Source organism: Triturus cristatus, chromosome 4_1 (assembly GCF_964204655.1).
Source record: "Triturus cristatus chromosome 4_1, aTriCri1.1, whole genome shotgun sequence".
Taxonomy (NCBI): Eukaryota; Metazoa; Chordata; class Amphibia; order Caudata; family Salamandridae; genus Triturus; species Triturus cristatus.
Genome location: NC_140585.1, coordinates 1,235,459,537 through 1,235,482,039, shown reverse-complemented (window position 1 = coordinate 1,235,482,039; position 22,503 = coordinate 1,235,459,537). Strand labels below are relative to the sequence as shown.

General features: G+C 47.4%; 1 protein-coding gene across 3 annotated transcripts in view; it reads left to right on the top strand.

Annotated features, from left to right (window-relative positions):
- Positions 1-20,634, top strand: part of SPRYD3 (SPRY domain containing 3) — a 324,679-nt gene extending 304,045 nt beyond the window's left edge. For all 3 annotated transcript variants that reach the window (XM_085654647.1, XM_085654645.1, XM_085654646.1), the window contains exons 10-11: positions 481-632; positions 18,905-20,634. In XM_085654647.1, coding sequence (XP_085510773.1) covers positions 481-632; positions 18,905-19,039 — 287 coding nt within the window. In that variant the 3' untranslated portion in view covers positions 19,040-20,634. The remainder of the gene's footprint in view (positions 1-480; positions 633-18,904) is intronic.
- The last annotated feature ends 1,869 nt before the right edge of the window (positions 20,635-22,503 follow it).

Below are 22,503 nucleotides of genomic sequence, written 5' to 3'. Positions count from 1 at the left end.
ATAGATGTGTAGCTGATCTACATAGTATTCTCTATGATACCAGATTGTCTCATGGCCCCAGAGGCTGAGCTTCAATCTCATCCTTTGAACAGCAAAAAAAACAAAATTGTGGATGAGCTGTAGTTTTGGATATTCTCATACCATTATTTTAAAAGTGCTTTATGTAATGAAAATATCCAGCGTGATGCCCAAATATTCAAAAGTTAGGAATCTGTGTTTCTGCTTATTAGTGAAAGAACAGTAGTAATAAGATGAAGGTAGTGAAATGAATAGAATATACCCTCACTGTTTACACTGGTATTCTTCTTTTACTTTTGCCTCACCATCATCCCTTAGAAATGTAGATTGCTTTCTTTGACTTCTCACTGACTGGAGCTGTCTGTCATTTTTTGGTGCATTCTGGAATGTAAAGCACCAACATTATCTATACAGGGCTTTCTTTGACAAGAGCACAGATGTTGTGTACTTCTCTTTCAAAAGGGGACAGTGATGACAGCTGTGACACGATGGACATAAAGCCTAAAGTCAGAGGAGTCCGCAATGTTATGTATCTCCACCAGGAGCAAGAAGAGGAGGAAGAGGAAGAAGATGGGGAGGAGTTGGACCAAGAACATGAGGGGAAGAAAGTTGTGGTGAGTAGTGAGAGCAGAACTCTTTCCCGCTCTAGCTCCTCCTGTGTCGAAGCGACAGAGTCTGTCACTGGCCAAATGCAGTGCTGGAAATACGATAGTGAGTCTTTGACTATGACATTGACGTCTGTGTGTTTTTTAAATCATTTTTATAATGGTCAGCTGTTTGCAGCCAAAACATATGTGAAAGCCAACTAGATTTTAAAAGTGTTAACATTCAAAATAATAATAGAAAATAACTTGCTGCTCATCTTGCTTGAACTCTGCATTATGGTTAGTAACTCCGTCTAGGACCGAGGACATCCAGTGGAAATTTGGAGGTTTTAGCATCTCTGCTCCATTTTATGACTTGAAGGATGGATGTGCACACTTCTCTAACCAGTTCCATTTTGGGGAGTAGAGCCCCTACCCTGCATCATACATCTACCATGCGTGTGGCTTTTAACAAGTAAAATGACATTCATGTTGGATGTAAGCAAATAGAAGTCGGGAACTGGCCAGCATTAAATCTTCGTATGTTCACATCCTTTTTTTTTTTAAGCAATGTTACAAGGGTAATGTAATTTTCCGAATACCATTGAAAATGTGCAGGTAGTCCTTAGTATCTGAGGTGAAACTAAAACTTAAAAATATTTGTTGGCAGGTTGAGACTGGCAAAAGTAAACCCTGAGACTATTTATGTTCTGTTAAGATTAGGCAGAGCGTGGAACACAGTGGAGGAACCTCTTATTCCGTACCTTCCATCACGCTATGTTTCTCAGCCTTGCCACCAGGTGATGTGGTAGCATTTGGGTGCCTTTTCATTTAAGATGTAGAGAGATGTTTTTACTTTTTACTGTTTGAATTGTTTTCTGAATCCCAGCATTTTGTTAATCAGTGAGTTGCATTTATGGTTTCCATCTTAAGAAGAGAGCTTGCAGTGATATTTTATTTATTTTTTCAAAGATTTTAAACAAAATACCTACAATTCATCTGAAAAAAAGCATCAGAAAATTAAAATAACATGTACTTTTTCTCTTTCACCATGAAATAATAAATATACAGCACATTTCTAAAGTTCTTTAAGTCTCCACTCCTTTGCCACTTTGATCCAGACAGTCATCCATGCTCTATCGCAACCTGCAGTTAACATACCCCATTTACTAAGCCTTTCATCATTTAATGTCTTGTTGGGTATTAAAGGTGTTGAGAAGCTCTCTTAATATCCAGCAAGCTGGATACCATTTAAAACATATTTTATTTTTGATCTTAGACTTAGTAAGATCTTTGAAGGCTAATGCATTATTTGTTACATAACTTTTGCAGCGTGAATCCTTTTCTGGATTCACATGCTGTGCATTATTCCGTCATCTAGTGGTTGAGTCCGGAATAGTTATTTTTTTTCTTTTTTTGAGTGTTGTCGAACACCATTTGGTACCAGGTACATCCCCTGTGTGACGTCAGACGGTGCCCTGGACATCGTTGTGCGTGGTAGCCATTTTCAGATTCTTTTTTTTTTTTGCCGTTGGGACTGGAATCCCGACTGGAAGTTCAGAATTTTTTTTCATGAAAAGCCCCGAAAAGAAGAGAAAAAGACTAGAGTAAAATCCACCGTCCATCGACACCGGAGAGAGGAACAGAACTCCGAGAACTACTCAAAGGGACAACAAGGGTCGACAAATGGCGAGGTAGGAGCCATGGAAAATACCCCCTTCAAGTTCTGCCCGAGTCCAACCACAAGTTTGCACAACGCGACCCACACGACGTGTGCAACCTCTGCCTGCCCAAGGACCATAAGGATGAAGACTGTGAGGCATCTGCGGTGTTCCAGCCAAAAACACTCAGGACACACGGAAATCAGAGAGAAGCCCACTATGCAACAATGTCACAGACTTCAAAGAAGTTTTCACTGAGTTCCAGCAGAATCGACACACGAAGGTTCGGACATCGAAATTCTGGAAGGAGACTCCGAAAAACCACACGCCCACAAGAAAACGGTTGATACAGGGAAGAAGATGGATAAGGTAAGACACCATACACATCTGTCGGAACGGAAGGGCCATGACAGCAAGGCGCAACCCAAGACCGTCCCAACGCCGAAGAAAAAGGTGATCGAAGGCCAGCCGCGATCAAAAGAGCCCCACGGAACCCTACCAAAGGAGACTGAGGAAAATCGCACAAGGCACCGAAGAAGAGGGGCGAACACGAATCGCCGAAGGGAAGCGCAACACCCTCGAAAGCAGAGTTAAGCGCAAACAAGAAAAGAAAGTCTACGGTCTCCGAATCCAAGAGAGCCCTCAAGGTCAAAAAGAAAAGACAATGACTCGAAGCCTAAATGGCAACTTTTCTCTAGAAGAAGAAGAAATAGTTTGATGCTTCGCTGAAAGACTTTTGAATTCCAAAAGTCCCAGCCACCGAAGCAGACTGCGTCGACGCTGAAGGGGAGGAAGAGGAGATTTTCGAATCACCCCCCGAACCTCGAGAGGAAGATCTTGAGGAATTCAGACGCTCCTGAAGAGGAGGATACCTCAGAGAATTTTGAGGACACATTGTGAGAAAGTTCCCTCTTTCTTGCATAGTATGCCCCCACTTTTCGCTGAATTGCTGATGTGCTTTGACTGAGTGTGCCCAGGGCTCCTGCCAGTCAGGTGCCCAGGGCCTTTGTTCCTTCCCTAAAACTGCAATGAAGCCTAAACCCAATTGGCATCTCTGGCAACATGTCAGCCTCTGGTAAATGGTACCGCAGGTACCCAGGGCACTGTGACCAGAGAAGGCCTCCAAGGGCTGCAGCACTTATTGTGCCACCCTTAGAGTTCCTGTACCCTGACACACACACACACACTGCCTTTGCAGGCTGCGTGTCTTAGTGCAGAACAAAGTGAAGAGTCGACATGGCACACATCCCTGTGTGCCATGCCCACAAACCACTGCCCTGGCATACATCAGTCACCCCTCTAGCTGGGTGCCCTATGGCAGTGGTGAGGGTACAGGTGCACGAGCCCTGTACCCCTACAGTGCCCAAGTCAATTCCTGGGCCCTGTAAGTGCAGTGTTGCCATTAAGAGTATATGGTGCTGGGAGTTTGTCATTACGAACTCCACAGCACCATGATGGCTACACTGAAGACTGGGAAGTTTGGTATCAAACTTCTCAGCACATTAATCCCACACTGATGCCAGTGTGGAATTTAATGTAAAATGCACAACAGAGTGCACCTTAGAGAGGCCCCCTGAAACTCGACCAACCTCCAGTGATCTGACTGAGTGGCTGCCTAGGCTGCCACCACCAGACATGTTTCTGGACCCCTGGCTCGAGAACTTGCCGCTCTCGGGGGGCCTGAAACAATGCACATCCTGGGACGAGGTGCCAAGCCTCCTCCCCCAGGATGGGCAGGGTTCACGAAGGAGAAGATTCAAAGGTATGCCGCCTTTGTGAGCCTCTCCAGACCATTTGCTGCTTTCAGCAACTGGTCCCCACTGGTTCAACCCCCCACGTTGGGCGGGAGAACCGGCGGGAAAAAAAGGTGAGGAAAAGGTGTGCCCACCTCTGCCAACCCCACCCCTCAGGTGGGGGAGGCGAGGTGAAGCACAACCTCGAGTCCCAGCCATCTTGAGGATGGAGGGATTCAGCCAACCAGGGACAGGCTCCTGCTCCCCTCCCACTGGAGAGTGGCAGAATATGGGGTGTACCCACCCCAGGGACGGGGCCCATTGGTCCCTGCCCTTTACCTTCCTGTAACACCCCGAAATTTAGTATTTAGGGGCACCCTGAACCTTCCTTCCTCAGATCCAGCAACCACAAGAAAAAGAAGAGAAGGAGGAGGACGAGAAGCCATGCAGAGCTAACAAGAGGACGACACCCACTGACTTGGCCCCAGCCCTACAGGCCTGTCTCCCCTCGAACCTGCTCCTGCAAAACCCTGGCGTGTCCAGCGGACAGCAACCTCAAAAACCCTGGAGGACCTGCCTGCCTTCACTTTCCAAGCTGTTTCTCCCGTGAACACCGGGCGTGTTTGAACTGCAGCTTCTGGTGCCAGCCAGGAACCGTGAATCCCGCGCACACTGCACCCGCCGAATCCGGCCCGAGCTCGAGTGGTCATATACCCCGGCGATCCTGACCCAAGATCTGGCGACCCCTGACCTGCCTCAAGCATCCTGACGACGCCTGCAGCCTCAATCCAGAAGACACACCCTGACCAGAGCGGGTAAGAAAATCTGACGTCCCAAGGCACCCGACGCCCCACGGCCTTGTGTGCCCAACCCAGCGGTGCCTAACTAACCCTCTATATCCCAACTTACCCCTCGAAGTGGTGGTCACGCTTGGAAGAGCCTCGTCCCCGAGCCTGCAGTGTTTCTTTGTCCCGGAGAATCTCCATTGAAATCAACAGGGCACCCGACCTCAAAACAGCACCCTGCACCCAGCCGCCCTAGTGCCGCTGAGGATGCCCCTTTGGTGCTAACTTGATCCCCAACTTGCCCTGAGCTTAACCTTAGGAGCTTTGCTCCCACAACCCCGTGGCCGGCTTGCCAGCAGCCACCAACCGGAGTCCCCCTATCCTCTATAGGATAACATTGGGCCTCAACACTCTGACCCTGGGAGACCCCCGAGTCTGACCCCAGGACCCTAACTCCAAAGACCGATTACCTACCTGGAAACCAATACTCTTTTTCCTCATAGAATAACATTAACACTTTTTCTCCCAAAAAGATTCAAAGTGTTGACTTTTGAAAACTGACAATATTCCTTAAAAATCACCCGCTTCACCAAAACGCATTTTCTCAATTGTTTTCAGGAAATGTCCCAGTGCTGAATCTAGGTATCCAGCACTGAGTAAGAAAAGTATTGTTAAAGTAACTTACTTGCTAGGTGAATTTCCTCCCATAGGATAACTTTGGTGATTCTATGTGAAAAAGTTTCTAAGTGTCAACTTTTGAAATGCAATAATATTCTTTAACAAGCATTTGCAATGCAATAGGTCTCGCCTCTGCGAGAGTTTAAGCTATTGGTACTGTAAATGACAATGTCTTTTATTTATATGTTTTGATAATTAAATCATAAATAAAAGGCATTGTCATGTACAATACCAATAGCTCAAACTCTTATAAATGGGAGACCTATTGAAAGAAGCGACCGCTATTGTCCCGGGCTGCTTAGAAAGTGAATGCGCGCATGACGCAGTGAATGTTGCAGGAAAACGTGTTGTGCCTGCAGTAGGAGAAACTATTTAAATAAAATAGTGCTTATAGACTAAAAGACTCACTGTGTAACCACCAAAGTAAAAGGATGAGGCGGGAGCATCACATGAAGCAAAACGTGGGGATAACCATAAGAAGCAGATCCTACTTTCCTACAGTCTTCCTCTCCTGTTCCTCTGATGGAATTATGTAGGGCTTGTAAATCTGTGCTGGTGGTTGAAGTAACAGCAGGGCCTCTTCCTCTCAAGTAGGGTCCCTAGGGCACCCAGGACACAGAAACCATCAAATAAATAATGATCCGATAATATTGTGTCCAGAAAACCTGGCTGTTCATAGGCTGAGAGAGGCGCGCTACCCGTAGCATCGGGTGAACAGGCAGCCCGACCTCTGTTACAGTTAGGGAGAGACCCGACCCCCAAGAGCTCCGGTGCTGTGCTCTGAAGCCATCCCCCCCACTATAAGCCCTAGAGAGGCCCATATCTCCTTAGCTCACGGTCGTGGAGCAGCACTGGCCACGCCTCAGGAATTACTGGAAGTCTAAACCCCGTGAGAACCCTGCAAGTGCGCCATTCCACAGTCTGAGGTTGTGACCATGATCCCTCTTTGTTTCAGTCACAGCCAGGGGGACACGTTGAGCGCGCAGGAATTGGCCCATAATTTCTGGTAAATTCCCCCCCAGAACCAGCGAGGCCAGGAAGGGATGCAAATTGGGCACATACATAAGGTGTGTAGCCCTGCCTATCAGATGGTAAGCGAGCCAAAACCATGACTGCGACACAAATGCACCCCCGTTGTCCCCAGCTGACGACCGGTCCTCGCAGTTCCCAGCCCCCACCGGAGGCGCCCGCACTCCGGCTCCACACCTGTCTTCATCTCACAGCAAGGATGTGGGTACCCAGGATGAAATCTCTGGAGCTCGGTAAGGGCGTCTGTGACTGACTGATCCAGCTTAAGGCAACCAAGACATTTCCGACCTAGGACTGACTGCACCCCAGCTCTGCTGGCCTTGCGCATATACGAAGTGTGAAAGATGTGACTGGATTCCCCCGGCCCTGCCAGCCTCTCACAGTGGGAAGTCTCGACGGACTTCGCCCCTCAACCCCCCGCTTCCCGTTTGTATCATAGATGGTCTGAAAGTGGGTACATGTATCCAACATTTTCCCAAAAGCTCCATTATATACAGTAGCATTTGCTTTCGTTGACCTGTAAATGCGGTTTTTACGATGAATGTATGGGCTTAAGACGTATAAGATGCAAGCAAAGTGCTTTTGGTATATGGTGTGACCCTGGGCAGGGTGCCACTTTGCAGCCGTAACCACGCTATTGACGATACTTCTCAAATTCCGCAATGAGCTCCCTGCCCCGCACTCAATTGCGCTGCGAGGTCATTTAATGTCCGTAGGACCTAAACATATCTCTGTAGACTGTAAACATATCTGGCGCACCAGGGGCACCGAGGCCCTTTCCGCCTCCTTGGACACTCAAAACGAGAGTTGTGAGTATGAATACTGCAGGCTCGCCGGTGCCCCACTGTTTATTTATTTATTTATTTCGTTATGGATTTGTATCGCGCTAGAATCGACTCTTAACAAGAGTATCTCTGCGCACAGAAAAGAAGAAAGAAGAAGGAAAAGAGGCCGGCAGCTGCAGGAGGTATATAGTACAGTTCAAATCAGTGTTACATAACTGGAGCGGTTGACAGGTTTCTAAAATAAAAATGTTTTAAGTTTTTTCCTAAAAACAAAGTGTTCTGAGCATTGCCTGAGCTCAAGAGGAAGTTTATTCCATAAAGTTGGACCGGCCACCGACAGGGCTTTCCCACCTTGTCTGATCTTCTTTGTGGTAGGTACTTTAAGTAGGAGTTGGCTACTGGACCTAAGAGGCCGAGTGGGGTTGTACGGAATAAATTTGTGCTTCCAATAAGAGGGTCCAGATCCATGTATGGTCCTATGGATGAGACAGCATGTCTTAAAAGTAATCCTCTTACGGACTGGGAGCCAATGTAATTTGTCAAGGAGTGGTTTGGAAGGTGTTCTTGGGGGGGCGTTCAGCACAAGTCTCGCCGCGGTGTTTTGTATCACCTGGAGTTTTGCTAGGACTTCCTCATTAGCTGACAGCAGGAGTCCGTTGCAATAATCCAGGCGACTCAGCACTAGTGCCTGTACCAAGGTTTTTCTGGTGGAATCAGGTAATAGTGGAAAAACTTTACGTAAAAGTCCAATAACATGAAAACATTGGCCAACCACCCAATTGCCATGCTGTTTGAAAGTGAGCTCCCGATCAAGACGAACCCCTAGGTTTTTTACGACCAGTTTAGGTTCAGGTACTTGACCAAGCTCACATGGCCACCACTCCGGAGTCCACAGAGTTCTAACCTCCCCAAAAAGCATTACTTCGGTCTTATTTACATTACTTAGGTGTCACAGGCTCCAATATCCATACCTTTTGCCCTGGCTGAAACTCAACTAGTGCAGTTTATTAGGGCCCACAGTACATTTTTGTTAGTTATGCTTGTGATGATTGTGTGTTTATGATACTCTGGTTGACTCCACTGGATAGGTTGGTGTAGATTAGGTTGGTGATTATCACTGTGAATCCTGAGAGTAAGCATTACCGATATCCAGAAGAGGAGAGAAGTTTTGGAAGGATAGCAATATATTACTTGAGTTAGATTTGGAGACCGGTCACAGAAATAGCTTAGAAGAGCAGTGTTATGGTGGCAGTTTGAGACTCTAATGTGTCAATGTGATTGGTCAATAATGATAGAATTTTTATGGTTTGAGCCATCTTCTTCCCAGTGCTCCACCTTGAGGTTTCAGGTGGCAGACACGTTGCCAGAGGCTGCCACTATAACTTGAATTGGCCTTGAAAAATAAAAAATGTTTGAGTGGAAATGGGGACCAGAGAATCCCGAATTTTGCATAGTTTGAATTTCAAGTGAATGAGATTTTTGACCTGCGCTAAAGAGTTGTTGAGCCAAGTTGTGGTTATGGTTCGTAAGTGGAATCCACCATATAGTCTGAGAATATAAAGATTATATGAATTTTTAACTACAGACCTTGCATTTATGAGGGGAGGTTGATACTGAATCACCAAGAGAAGTTATGTGGTTGAAGGTTGATGGAGCATGTGGAGGCTTGGGAGATAAAAGAAGAGAATTGGTTGAGGAGGGGATCAAAATTGGTTGCCAACTTTGCAAAAGATGTTGCATCTACAAAAGAGAATTGGACATTTGCAATTGCTGACAGCTTACTGAAGTCCTGAAAATCGAAAGATTGCACTGACTTGGCCGGATCATTATTGGACTATTATTGCATACATCTGAAAGAGAAGATTAGTTATAGATTCCTTACCTTAGAATTACCCTTGCGTGTCAGTAGGTGGCGTTGGTCGACTTCGCACCCGTGGTCGCCGGGATGACGTCGCGTGTCTACTTGGACGCTGCGTTTGCGTGCTGACGTCAGTTCTATCTTTGTCCGCGCCAGCCAGCGCAGATCCGGAGAGAGCTTGCCCCTTAGTCATTTTTTGACTAAACTTTTTTCGATTTTTGTAGACGTCTTTTTTGAGTCTTCGACTCCTGGTAGCACGAGGGATGTCCCATCTTCGGACCGGCTTCAAGCCTTGTGACTCTTGTCACAAGTTGATGTCTGTTACGGATCCGCATCTCGTGTGCCTTTGGTGCCTGGAACGCGATCACGACCCGAAGTCGTGCTCTGACTGCTGGGCCATGAATCTAAAGTCTTTGCGGGAGCGGTCCCGAAAGCTTTTGGATGCCAGTCAGTCTGCTCTTCGTAGTTTGAGGTCCCAGTTGAGAGGAAGGTCTCGGGACCGGTTGCGGAGCCATCACCACTCGTCATCAAAGTCTTTGCACTCTGGTAAGTCGAAGCACAAGAAGGAGGCGAAGAAGCATCGTCGCACGTTGCCTTCTACCCGTCAGTCGGCCGACGTGACGTGGACCCAGAGCATCATCGATCTCCGGCTAGGTCTTCGTAGCCCGCTTCTGGGATGGCTCCAAGCTTCCCTCCTTTTGTCGGAGTGCCTGCCTATCTTAGAGCTTTCTACGAAGCAATTCACAGCATCTTTGGGCAGCCCGCCTCTGCCGGTGCGGCAGGGGGCCCAAAGCGGCACATCCCTGGCATTCCCTTTCGCCCTGAGTGGCAGCCAGAGGAGGGTGAGGAAGACTGGGAGGGGTCTGGAGACCCGACCAGCTTGAGGAGCTGGACAGGCAAGAGGAATAGGGTGATGCCAGTGATTTGGATACCTCCCCAGACCTCGGCATGCTCACCCTCCCCACCCCGATACTTAAACCAGCAGCGGCCTCTTCGGAGCCCCTGCTGCCTTTTAATGAAGCCCTCACCGACTTCCTTCTGGGCACTTGGTCCAAGCCCAGCATAGGGGCTCCTGTGGACAGGTTGTTTGCCCGACGCCACCGCCCGGTTTCGGTCGACCCACTTTTCCACTCCCAATACCCTACCCCCGAGAGTTTGGTGGTCCAAGCCTAATCTTCTAAGGGTGCATTCCCTACTGCTCTCCCAGATAGGGAATCCAAGAAGCTGGACCGCCTTGGGAAGAAGATGTTTTCTTCTGCCAGCTTAGCTCTGCGGTAGGTGAACACAGCATGCCTCTAGGGCTGATCTACCCATACAGTGTGGGATACGGTTGTGCAAGTGCTGCCACAGAGCCCAGAGGAGGCCCGGACCGTTCTTGCCTGCGCAGTGGCATAGGGTCGAGATGCAGCTAAGTTCACCATTCGGTGTGGGCTGGATACTGCCGACTCTCTGGGCAGAATGCTTTCCACGTTGGTAGCCTTGAGGCGCTACACCTGGTTGAGGACGTCAGGTTTCTTTGGGGATGTCCAATCCACCCTTTTGGACATGCCATTGGATGGCGCCGCCTGTTCTGTGATGAGGCGGAGTCACTGTTCGAGCGCTTTAAGGATTCTAGGGCTACAACCAGATCCTTAGGCCCCACAGCAACCTCTCGCCCCGCAGTCCGCCTTTCACCCCTTTCGTAGCTACCGAAGGGGTGCCCCACCACGTTTCACCCAATCTGGCCACAGGGCAGCGCAAGAGAAACCAGCCTCTGCGTGGCCCCGGACGTGGGACCCAGTGACGGGTGTCCAAACCCTCCTAGTCTGACCTTTCAGGGCCCCCAGTAGCCAGTGGGTGGCAGAATTTGCCATCACCTCCTTCAAAACAAAACGTCAGACAGGTGGGTTTTGCAGATAGTCCGAAGAGGCTACTCCCTCCCCTTTGAGATTACCCCTCCCTCCATGCCACCAGTACTCCATTTCATGTCAGAGGATTATTTGGCCCTTCTATGCCAGGAAGTTACTGCTCTCTTAGCCAAGGCAGCTATCGAAAGGGTCCCTGTGCCAAAGGTAGGTATTGGTTGTTACTCCCACTACTTTCTGGTACCCAAGAAGGACACAGGCCTGCATCCTGTCTTAGACCTCAGGGCTTTCAACCGCTTCCTCTGGAAGGAGAAGTTCAAAATTCTCACGTTGGCTCAGGTCCTGTCTGCCCTCTCCCTATTTCCCAACCCCCGTTCTGCCAGCCTACAAGCGTTACCTACGGTTCACGGTAGCCCACAAGCATTTTCAGTTTACCGTGCTCCCTTTTGGCCTTACCAGTGACCCTCAGGTGTTCACGAAAGTGATGGCAGTGGTCGCAGCTCATCTGCGCAGATCTGGGGTTCCAGTTTTCCCTTATCTCGATGACTCGTTGTTGAAGGCAAGCTCGCCCCAGGCTGTCGTGTCCCACCTCCAGACTACGATGGACCTCCTTCACTCGCTGGAGTTCACTATCCGTGTGCCTAAGTCACACCTGATTCCCTCTCAGAAGCTCCTTTTCATCGGAGCAGTTCTGGATACAGCGCAGTTTCGGGCATAAACTTGGGCTATAATACAGATGTTTCAGCCTCTATCCCGGATTTCAGTGAGAATTGCAGGGCCTCATGGCCTCCTGCATCCTCCTGGTGGATCATGTCAGGTGGCATATGCAGACTCTGCAGTGGGACCTGAAGTTCCAGTGGGCGCAGCGTCAGGGGAATCTTTCCGATGTTGTCCAGATCTCGGAGGGGACTGCACGTCAATTGCAGTGGTGGCTCAGGAACCAGTATTGGGTCAGCGGCAGATACTTCTCCCTTCCCCAAGTAAAGTTCACTGTAGTGACGGATGCGTCACTCCTGGGATGAGGCGGAGATCAGGGGTCTCTGGTCTCCAGTGGAGTCCGGTTTCCTCACCAACCTTTTGGATCTGCCTTGCACTAAAGGCATTCCTTCCTTCTGTCAGAGGGAGAGTAGTGCAGGTGTTCGAGCACACCACTGCCATATGGTACTGCAACAAACAGTGTATGTGGGGCCGTGGACCCTATGTCATGAGGCTCTTCGCCTTTGGACATGTCTGGAACATCAGGGCGTATTCCTGGTGGTTCAACACTTGGTAGGTTCCCTGAACACCAGGGTGGATGAACTCAGCCGCTGGTGTATGATCACGAATGGCGTCTTCACTCGGAGGTGGTGCAAGGTTTCTTTCGGCCGTGGGGAGAGCCTTGGTTAGATCTGTTTGCCACTGAAGAGACCGTGCAATGTCATTAGTTCTGCGCATTGGAGTTTCCAAGGTGGCACTCGCTTGGTGACGCTTTTCGTCACCAGTGCAATTGCAGCCTCCTGTACGCCTTTCCACGTGTACCACTTCTGCCCAGAGTTCTGAAGAAGATAGAGTGACCGGGCCCAAGTCATTCTTGTGGCTCTGGATTGGGCACCAAGAGTCTGATCCCCGAGCTCTTTAGTATGGCCATTGATCCTCCGTTCAGACTGCCTCTTCTGGAAGATTTTCTGTCGCAGCAGCAGGGGACCATCCTCCAACCAAACCTGTCCAGCCTCAACCTCCTTGCGTGGAGATTCAGCGACAACAGTTGACAGCTTTCAACCTTCTCCTGAAGTCTGTGATGTCATCTTGGCAGCCAGGCATCCCTCCGCTAAAATGGTATACGCCTGTAGATGGAACAAATTTGTGGCATGGTGCACAGCAAAGGCTGTGGATCACCTTTCTGCCCCTCTTTCAGAGGTTCTACTCTTCATTCTATCTTTGGCCCAGCAGGACTCTGCTCATAGCATTCTTTAAGGCCACCTTTCAGCCATCTCTGCCTTTATGCGCCTTCCTGACCAGCCTTCTCTTTTCAAGTCTCCGATTGTAAATGGATTTCTAAAGGGCATCACACATCTTTCCTCCCTCTCCTTTCGTAATGCCCCAGTGGGACTTGAATCTTCTTCTTACTTTCCTTATGTGTTCTCCATTTGAGCCACTACATAATTGTCCTCTTCTTACGTTGAAGACCGCTTTCCTGCTTGCCATCACATCTGCTCGCAGGGTGAGCGAGCTTCAGCCTCTTTCCTCCAAGCCTCCTTTCCTTGCAGTTCATCCATACAAAGTGGTCCTTTGCACTAGGCTCTCTTTTCTGCCCAAAGTGGTTACCTCTTTTCACATAAGTCAGGCCAACACATTGCCCACCTTCTTCCTGCCTCCGCACCCTTCCAAAGAGGGAGACTCCACAGTCTGGACCCAAAACGTGTGCTGTCCTTCTACCTTGACCGCACTAAAGATTTCCCATTGGACGATCAACTCTTCGTGGGTTACGGGGGGTCCAAGAAAGGTTGGGCCGTGCACAAACGTACCATCTCTCGATGGGTTGTCCTATGCATCAAAATCTGCTATTCTTTGGCGAAAAAGGAACCTCCAGTAGGACTGCGCGCCCACTCTACCAGGGCAACGGCAGCCTCTACTGTTTTGGGACGTGGAGTTCTGTTGATTGACATCTGCCATGCAGCCACGTGTGCATTCCTGCACACGTTCACAAAACATTACTGCCTGGATAGCCAAGTCCGGAGAGAACTTTTTTGTTTGTTCTGTTTTCCAGGACTTTCTGGTGTGAGGTATCTATTCTAAGGTAAGGAATCTATAACTGGTGGTCTATTTCAGGTGAACAAGTTACTTACCTTTGGTAACGATGTATCTGTAAGAGACATACATTAGTTATAGATTCCTTACCACCTCATCCCAACCATCCTCCCTGTTCTGTGAACTGACTTCTAGGGATGGGGACTCCCTCCAGGGCTCTAGTTTTGTGCACCTGTGGTCAGTGTCTTGCATGGCTCTGCGCTTCTGGGGTGGAAAGGCGTGTCAGAACTGATGTCAGCGCTTAGGGGCAGCGTCTAAGTTGACATCGCAACGCCAATGACTGAAGCGGAGTCGACCAACGACTCCTACCGAAAAGCAGGGGAACTGCTACAGATTCTTTTTCAGATCCAGTCTGACGCCAACGGGTAATTCTAAGATAAGAAATTGTGAGAGTGCCATCTTACTTGCATGGTATGCCCCCACTTTTTTCTGAATTGCTGAATGTACTTTGACTGAGTGTACCCTGGACTCCTGCCAATCAGGCGCCCAGGGCCTATGTTCCTTCCCTAAAAACACAAAACACAAATTGGAAAACCCTAGCCACATGTCAGCCCCTGGTAAATGGTACCCTAGGTACCCAGGGCCTTGTGACCAGGGAAGGCCTCTAAGGGCTGCAGCACTCATTGTACCTCCCTTAGAGGCCCTGAACCCTAACATACACACACTGCCCTTGCAGGCTGGGTGTCTGGGTGCAAGACAAAACAAAGAGTCGACATGGCACACATCCCTGTGTGCCATGCCCATCACCTACACTGCCATGGCATACATCAGCCACCCCTCTAGCTGGGTGCCCTATGCCAATGGTGTGGGCACAGGAGCAGGAGCCCTATGCCCCTACAGTATCCAGGTCCATTCCTGGGCACTAAGTGCAGTGCTGCCATTTAAGAGTACATGGTGCTGAGAGCTCGTCAAACACAAACTCCACAGCACCATAATGGCAACACAGAAGACTGAGAAGTTTGGTATCAAACTTCTCAGCACATTAAACCCACACTGATGCCAGTGTGGGATTTAATGTACCAAGCACCCCAGAGGGCATCTTAGAGATGGCCCCTAAAACCTAACCTACAATCCACGTCTGTTCTGAGGCTGCCTAGGCTGCCACACAGCAGACATGTTGCTGGACCCCTGGGTAGGAGAGCCCCTGCTCTCCTGGGCCTGCAACAATGCACATCCTGGGCGAGGTGCTAAATCTCCTCCCCCTCCTGCCGCCTCTGTGAGCATCCCCAGGCCACTGCAACCCCCCACTCTGGTGGGAAGCTTGGCCGGATACCCCAAATATGGACAGGGGTGTGCCAGCCTGCCAACCCCACCCCTCAGGTGGGGGAGGCGAGGTGAAGCACATCTCCGGGCTCTCGCCATCTTGAAGATGGGAAGCCCTACCCTATCAGGACTAGGCTACTGCCCCCCTCCCACAGGAGAGAGGCAGGATATGGGGTGTACCCACCTCAGGACAGGGACCCATTGGTCCCTGCCCTTCACCTACCTGTAACGCCCCTAAATCTAGTATTTAGGGGCACCCAGAACCTTCTTTCCCCAGATTCCAAGATCCGAAGAAGAGCTAGAAGAAAGAAGACCTGCCCTGCAGCTGCTAAGAAGAGGAAGACACCAACTGCTTTGGCCCCAGCCCTACCGGCCTGTCGACCCTCGAACCTGCTCCTGCTCCAACCCGACATCTCTTGCGGCCAGCAACCTCACAAACCCCGGAGGACCTGGCTACCTTTTGACTCTAAACCCCTGCGACTCCCATGAGTAGAGGCTCTACTCAAAATCTACTTCTAATCCCTGGCAGCAGCCCGGAACCGCGAACCCAGCGCACTCTGCACCAGCCAAGCCTGGCCTGTGCTGGAGTGAACAAAGACCACGAGGACGACCCCATGGCGACTGTGACCCCGAGTCCAGCACCCAAGGACCTTCCTCGACACTCCTGAAGCAGCATGCAGCCTCAGAACCAGGTGCCCCCCCAACCGTGATCAACAGAGGATAAGATTTCCCGACACCAAAAGGCGCCCCGCGGCCCCCTGTGCCCAATCCCGGGGTACCTACCTATCCTCCAACTGCCCAACTTACCTCTTGAAGTGGTGGTGGCACTTGAAGAATCGTTCCCGAGTTTGCAGTCTTTTTCTAAACCGGAGATTTCCCATTGAAATCAATTGAGCGCCCGAAGGCTCAAAAGCACCATGCACCCAGCCGCCCGAGGGGCCCTGGCAGTGTAACCTCTACTTCCCCACTTGCCCTGAGTAAGTGACCAGGAGCCCAGCTCCCACAGCCGCGTGGCCTGCTAGTCAGCAGCCACCAACCACCACCCCCCCTACCTCTCATAGGATAACATTGGGCCTAACTCTCTCTGCACCCGGCCGCCCTTGTGCCGTTGAGGGTGAACCAACTGTACCTACCCGACCCTGGGAGACCCCTGGGTCTATGCCCAGAACCTTCACTCCTCCAGTCGAGTACTTACCTTTGAACCGATAACTCAATTTTCTCCATAGGGTAACATTGACTGGCTTTTCCTGAAATTTCTTCTAAGTGTGGACTTCAAATATTCACCAAAAATCAGCCGAGTAACGAAAACGAAAATACTCACCTGCTCTTAGGTGAGCTCCCAGTGCTGGATCTTGGTGCCCAGCACTGACTCTGAAAAATACTTACAACTGTACTTACCAGTAACCCAATTTTCTCCCATAGGAAATCATTGACTGTTTTTGTGTGAAATTTCTTCTGTCAATTCGTATAATATCTGAAAACGTAATTACTTACCTGTTTTGGATAAAGGTCCCAGTACTGAGTCTAGGCACCCAGTACTGGGTTACAAAAGTAACGAGAACATACTATACCTGCAACTTGAATTTTCTGCCATAGGGAATCATTGACTGTTTTCTATGAAATATTTTCTAAGTGTCAACTTTTAAAATAGCAAAATATTGTCTAAAAATCATCACAGTAATTAAGTTGACTTTTATCACTTGATTCCAAGTACTGACCCAGGACTGAATCTAGGATCCAGTCCTGGAATTCCAAAAATAATCCTAAAAGTAATCTGTGGCAAATAACATGAAACTTCCATTGAACTCCATGCATTATTGTGTTTAGAATTGTGTTGCCTATTGCAACCATTTGTAACTTTCTACAAAAGTCAATTGCATAATGTATAAGTATTTATATGAAGCATCTCATTCTGAGAAAGTATATTTTAATACCTATTGTTGGTTCTAAAATAAAACCAGCATATATTTTTTATATATAAACCATTGGCCTAGAGTTCAGTTATTGAGTGTGTAAGACCATTTGCTGGCTGAGTGTGTGCAACAAATGCTTTACACTGTCCTCTGATACTGCCTTACTGCTTGACCAAGCTACCACTTTAGAGAGTAAGGTTATATCTAACTTTAGCCTCTGCCAAACCTCTGGGGACTGTGGACTCTGTACACCCTGTACCTATTTGGGAACAGTATATACAGAGCCACTTTCTCACAGGAATCTATAACTAATGTATGCCTCTTACAGATACATTGTTACCGAAGGTAAGTAACTTGTTTGTTTACATTAATCGAGGAATTGTGTTAGTGGGGATTATAAACTTTGACCTCCACCAAGTACCATTCATCCTGAGTGGGGTGCGCAGTATTGAGTTAAGGTCCTTTCCATGTCTGAGAGGGCTAGAGTTTAGTAATGCCTCTTTACAAATTTAGGTGCGTAGCAGCCATAAGACGTACTCAGGCTGGGCAATGAGTAGATTGGATTTATATTTAACATTTTAGGGAGTGGAATGGCAGTAGTTTGAGGAAGGACTGTTAGTTGAGTGCATGTGGCTAGAAGTTACAAAGCTGAAGTTACTTGACCAGCATGAAGGGATTTCCAAATTGAGATTACTGAGGAAGCCATATCTGGCTGTAAAAATTCAGTATGAGGAAGTTGAACAAGAGTTATTAGCTGGCATTTGCTAATATATGGTGAAAGATGATTTCTTAGGTGCTCAATAAGAGACAATGAATGCAAATTGGGTTAGATATATCCTTAGATTACATGTGATATTCGTCTGAGAAGCCCACATTTAAGATGGATGCTGCATGTTGCATGTACCTGCTAGTTTTGAGTGAGAAAAAGATAATTATGCACATATTAAAAATTAGTCTGTTTTTTATGTCGAGCAGACATGAAGATGGCCAGTGCTATGGACCTGATCGAATATGATTTAGAAGTCTCTTGTGGGGTGAATGGTCTTTTAAATCATGATTATCTGTACATAAAGCCATCTAGAATGACACAAACGCTCTTAAATTGCCCTCTTTTCAGTTTTATTTCCTTAGGGTATATTCTCCCACATGCATATCACACAGCACACTGTTTTCATAAGAGTGTTGTGAAAAAAAGCATGTGTAAGCTGCTTTTGTTGTCCTGCATTATCCTATTAGCATAGTAGTTAGGCTACTTGAAATGATTCATCAGATTCTTCACTACAGTTCCCTGTGTACTGATTAATGATCACATCTGGGATTGACTGTCAATATACAATAAATACCACAAGGGAGATTAAGAAACAGCTGTATATCTGTGTCCATGACATATATTTTTCAAACGTGGTTTGTTTAAATGTTCTTCCTCCACATTTGAGAGCTTCAAGTACTTTAAAATGCTTTTGCTACTTGTTTGGGAAAGTTGACTGTATTTTCTGGTTGTAGACAGGTTGTTTCTTTCACTCCAATGAAAGGGTTGCAGAAAGGCTTCTCAGTGGTTAATCTTAGCTTGTTTAACCAAATTCATTTGAAATAGTGTGAAGTGCAGCAATACATTTTTGTCAGTTTTTTTGGGTGAACAATTTTGTGTCGGGATAAGCACTCTTCGGATATCTGATTCACAAACACTCCAGCTGCATTGGTTGCATGACCTCTTGCTTTTCAGTGCTGCAGTGATAGACTGATCACCTCCACCAATGTTTTTTTTAGAGACTTGATTACAAGAGTTTCTGCCAGCAAGAGCTGACATTGGAAAATTCGTTTAGCTCAAGTTAGCTTTTGCGGCTAGTTGAGGAAGCAAAAATCTACTTGCCAGAAATTCTCATCTGGGCTTGCGTGGTGTCAATCTGATAGTTAAGTGTTAATCTATAATGTTGTTTCTCACTCTTCCTGTACATTCCTTTCTCAGGTCTTCTTCACACGAAATGGGAAGATTATTGGTAAGAAGGATGCAGTGGTGCCAGCCGGGGGCTTCTTCCCAACTATTGGTATGCTGAGTAGTGGGGAGAAAGTAAAAGTGGACCTCCATCCCCTCAGCGGTTAGAAGGAGGCAATCGCATGCAGCCATTACCCTCGTTTCCGTGTTTTCTTGGTTACATCATCCCTCTTTTCCAGCAACATGTTGCCTCCTAGGAACATCTGAAGCCGTGTCCTGTGAAGGAGTTCTCCTGCTGCCTTGGATCCAGTGGTTTGCACATCTTGGAAGACAAATGTTCCTTGAAAATTACCCAATTCCTCTTTCAGACCACAACCTCAGGGCTTCAAGTGTGATCTGGATGATGGTTCTGAGTCCCACCGCTCCTGCACGGTACTTCTCTTTTTTGCCCTCAGCCTGTCTTAACTAATGACCATGCTAGTCTTTGCACAGTGATGGTAGAAGCAGGATCGGGGTGCACTATAAATGACAAGTTACCAACTGTAGCTGTTCTGTCTTGAAAACTGCTCACAGCTGTTAGCTGCTGTTACATTGGACTTCAAGCAGCCACAAGAGGCTCCGAATGGTCTCACTTTTGTGTTGTGTTCCCTGAAGAGTTGAATAGCACCAAGACTGCACGAAACATTGGGCAGAACTGCATGTATTGTAACATTAATGTCATTTGTTTACGTTGGGAAGATGAGGGAGGATTCAATTGGTCAAGGGTAGTGTCTGCCTTCCAAACAGTTAATGCAAATAGAAAGCCATATGCTGTCAGCTAAAGTATTTGTCCAGTTCTGTGCCACATACCCAAATGTCCTAGCCTCCACCTCTTTAGAAAAGACATAGGATTCTGTCAGGGTCTGTCTGCCTTTACCTTTTAACTGGGTATAGGCACCATATCTCTTCAACAAAGCCCTTCTCTTCTAACCACTGCAGGCTGCTACTGTTCACTAATTTCCAAATGGAGTGGGAACGTGCCTGGTATTTCCGGACATTGAGAGCACTTTGTATCTGTAAAATAGACCGTATCTATGGAAAATATAAAACGTTACTCTGGAAGTGCTGATAAGACATCTGTTGTTCCACAGTAGGAGATATGGAATCACACTGCTAACCCATGCAAATAACGGACAGGGTGCTTTCCTTTTCTCAAACAACCAGCCACAGCTCCTGATTGGGGGTAAATCCATCCACCCGCCCTCTCCTCTCTCTCTCACACACACACACACACACACACCCACCCCTTCTCAAAGTCACTCTTGTATATCCCAGGATATTCATTGGCTTCTGCTCATCTGGAACTTTCAGATGGAGTGCAAGATGAATATTGTGTCTAGTTTTTCCACTGTGCTTCTAACCGCCATCTTTACCTATCTCCTTGAGATCTTAAGGATGTGTTATTTTAGGGACCGAGAATGAAAAATGGGCCAATTTTATAAACCAAAAATTCAGCTACTTTCTCCACAGTTTAAATGGGGATGAATGTCAGTTGTGGGCAGTAGATGAAAGTGTTTGCCATATGTCGAACCTGGAAAGTCAAAGAAGGAACTGTTTGGAAGCACCAACACCTTTCCATACATTTCCCCCTGCATCTGTCACTGTTCCTAGTAACAATGTGCACTATCATGAAGAAAAAAAAATATATATATATAAAATAAAACTGTATGTATATAATTTGGAGATGTTTATACACATTCAATAAATAAGGTATCCATATTTAACCATATGTTGTCATTGAGACTTTTGTGTAGTCTTGGCTTTGCTATGCTAATGTCAGGCAGAATGTATAAGTAGACAGAATAGAGAAAGGGATCAAAGGTATTTAAGACGGTAGCTGTGGAGATTGGAATGTTGCAGCTGGTCATGCGATTCAAACGTAAGTATTTCAGGGCAATCCCAGTTTTTTTGGGTTTTTTGACAAATATTAATGTTCTGAGAACATTAACTTAATTTTTTCAGTGTTTTTTGGAAGAATGAGGGGGTTGCAACTATTATTTAGCCTCTATGCTTGGTACTTGACTGTGTGCCATGAGCTTTTGGCACAAGGCTTGACTTCTTGTGATTTTAGCAGTTTGAAATAGTTATACCGTTTGAGCTGCTATTGTACTTTTTGTACAAAATCTGTGTGACTGATTTTTGAGTAATCCGAAAAGGATCTTGAGTTGGACCAAGGCACTTCACTACATTGAAATGTGGTGCAAATCTGTTGTGATCGTTGTCCTACATTTGACAGTGTTTTAGGAATTAACATATCGAAATGCACTTTTCCCCCTCCCCTTTATTATTTTTATAAATACCCGTGCTCTGACCATCTTGATGTTTGCCACATCTGCCTCTTCCTGGACCACGAAAACGCCGCATGTGAATTTTGCCTCGCCGTCCGGTTGAAGCAAACCTTATGGTACTGAAGAGAGAGGTGATGGAGAGGATAGCAAGATGCACCACCAAGTCTGCCACCTTCTACCTCTAACAGCTTCAGTGAATAAGACACCATCAGCTCAGAGGAAGTAGAGGACGCCAGCACTTCCAGCATGCTGCCGCACCAAGTCACACCCTGCCCAGGTGCTATCTCCTCCAGTGCCTCCTACCCAGAGGAGGAAGAAGTGGAGGCTCTACTGGCCTCCAACACCAGCAGCCTTTCACTGAAGACCATACCCAGGGTTGGCCCGACACCCATTCGAAGTCTTCCAGGAAGCCTCATACTGAAGCAGAGCAAGACACTACTGCCTCATTAAATACTGTTGATCCATCAGTGGTGTAATGCACGTTGTGATTTACTGTGTGCACAAGACGTTCTGACTCCTTCAACGTGTTTAGCGCTCTGAGGAAGTTGCGACCAGGATTCTAGAGTCCTCACCGAAACGTTCATCGGCGTAGTCTCTGAAGACAAGATGATAGGACCAATATACTTGACTAGCATTTGGAATGTTTATATACGTCTTTTGGAGAAAGTGTTAACCTGCAGCACTCCGGGTAATTACATTATCACTGCTCTGGCGAACGAGCTGATTGTGTTTTTAGGCCCTCTCTGGTACTAAACCTTTCTTGTTCTTAAGATGTTTTGCAGCGTGAATCCTTTTCTGGATGAACATGCTGTGCATCATTCTGCCATCTAGTGGTTGGGTCCGGAATTGTCTGTTTTTTTTGTTTTTTTTCTTGTTTTGGTCGCAGTCGACCACCATTTAATGTCAGGTACGTCCCCTGTATGAAGTCAGACGCATCCTGGAGGTCTACGTGCGTGATGGCCATCTTCAGATTCTTTTTTCCGCCATTGGGTCTGGAAGCAAGATCGGAAGCTCAGAAGAAAGATTTGTTTTTCCCGTAAATACTGCAAGTAAAGATCATCTTTGTTGATAGGATCAACGAGAAGAGATCGATCATCGATGCAGAGTCGTAGACAGAAGCACAGCGGCCCGGGTTTTATCAACATCAGAGGACCACTCCGGGCCACAAATGGCGAGGTAGGGGCCATGGAGAAGGCCCCTTATAAATTCTGCTCTAAGTGCCATCACAAATATGCACAGCATGATCCACACACTGTGTGCAATCTCTGCCTACCCAAGGATCACCATGATCAAGATTGTGAGGCC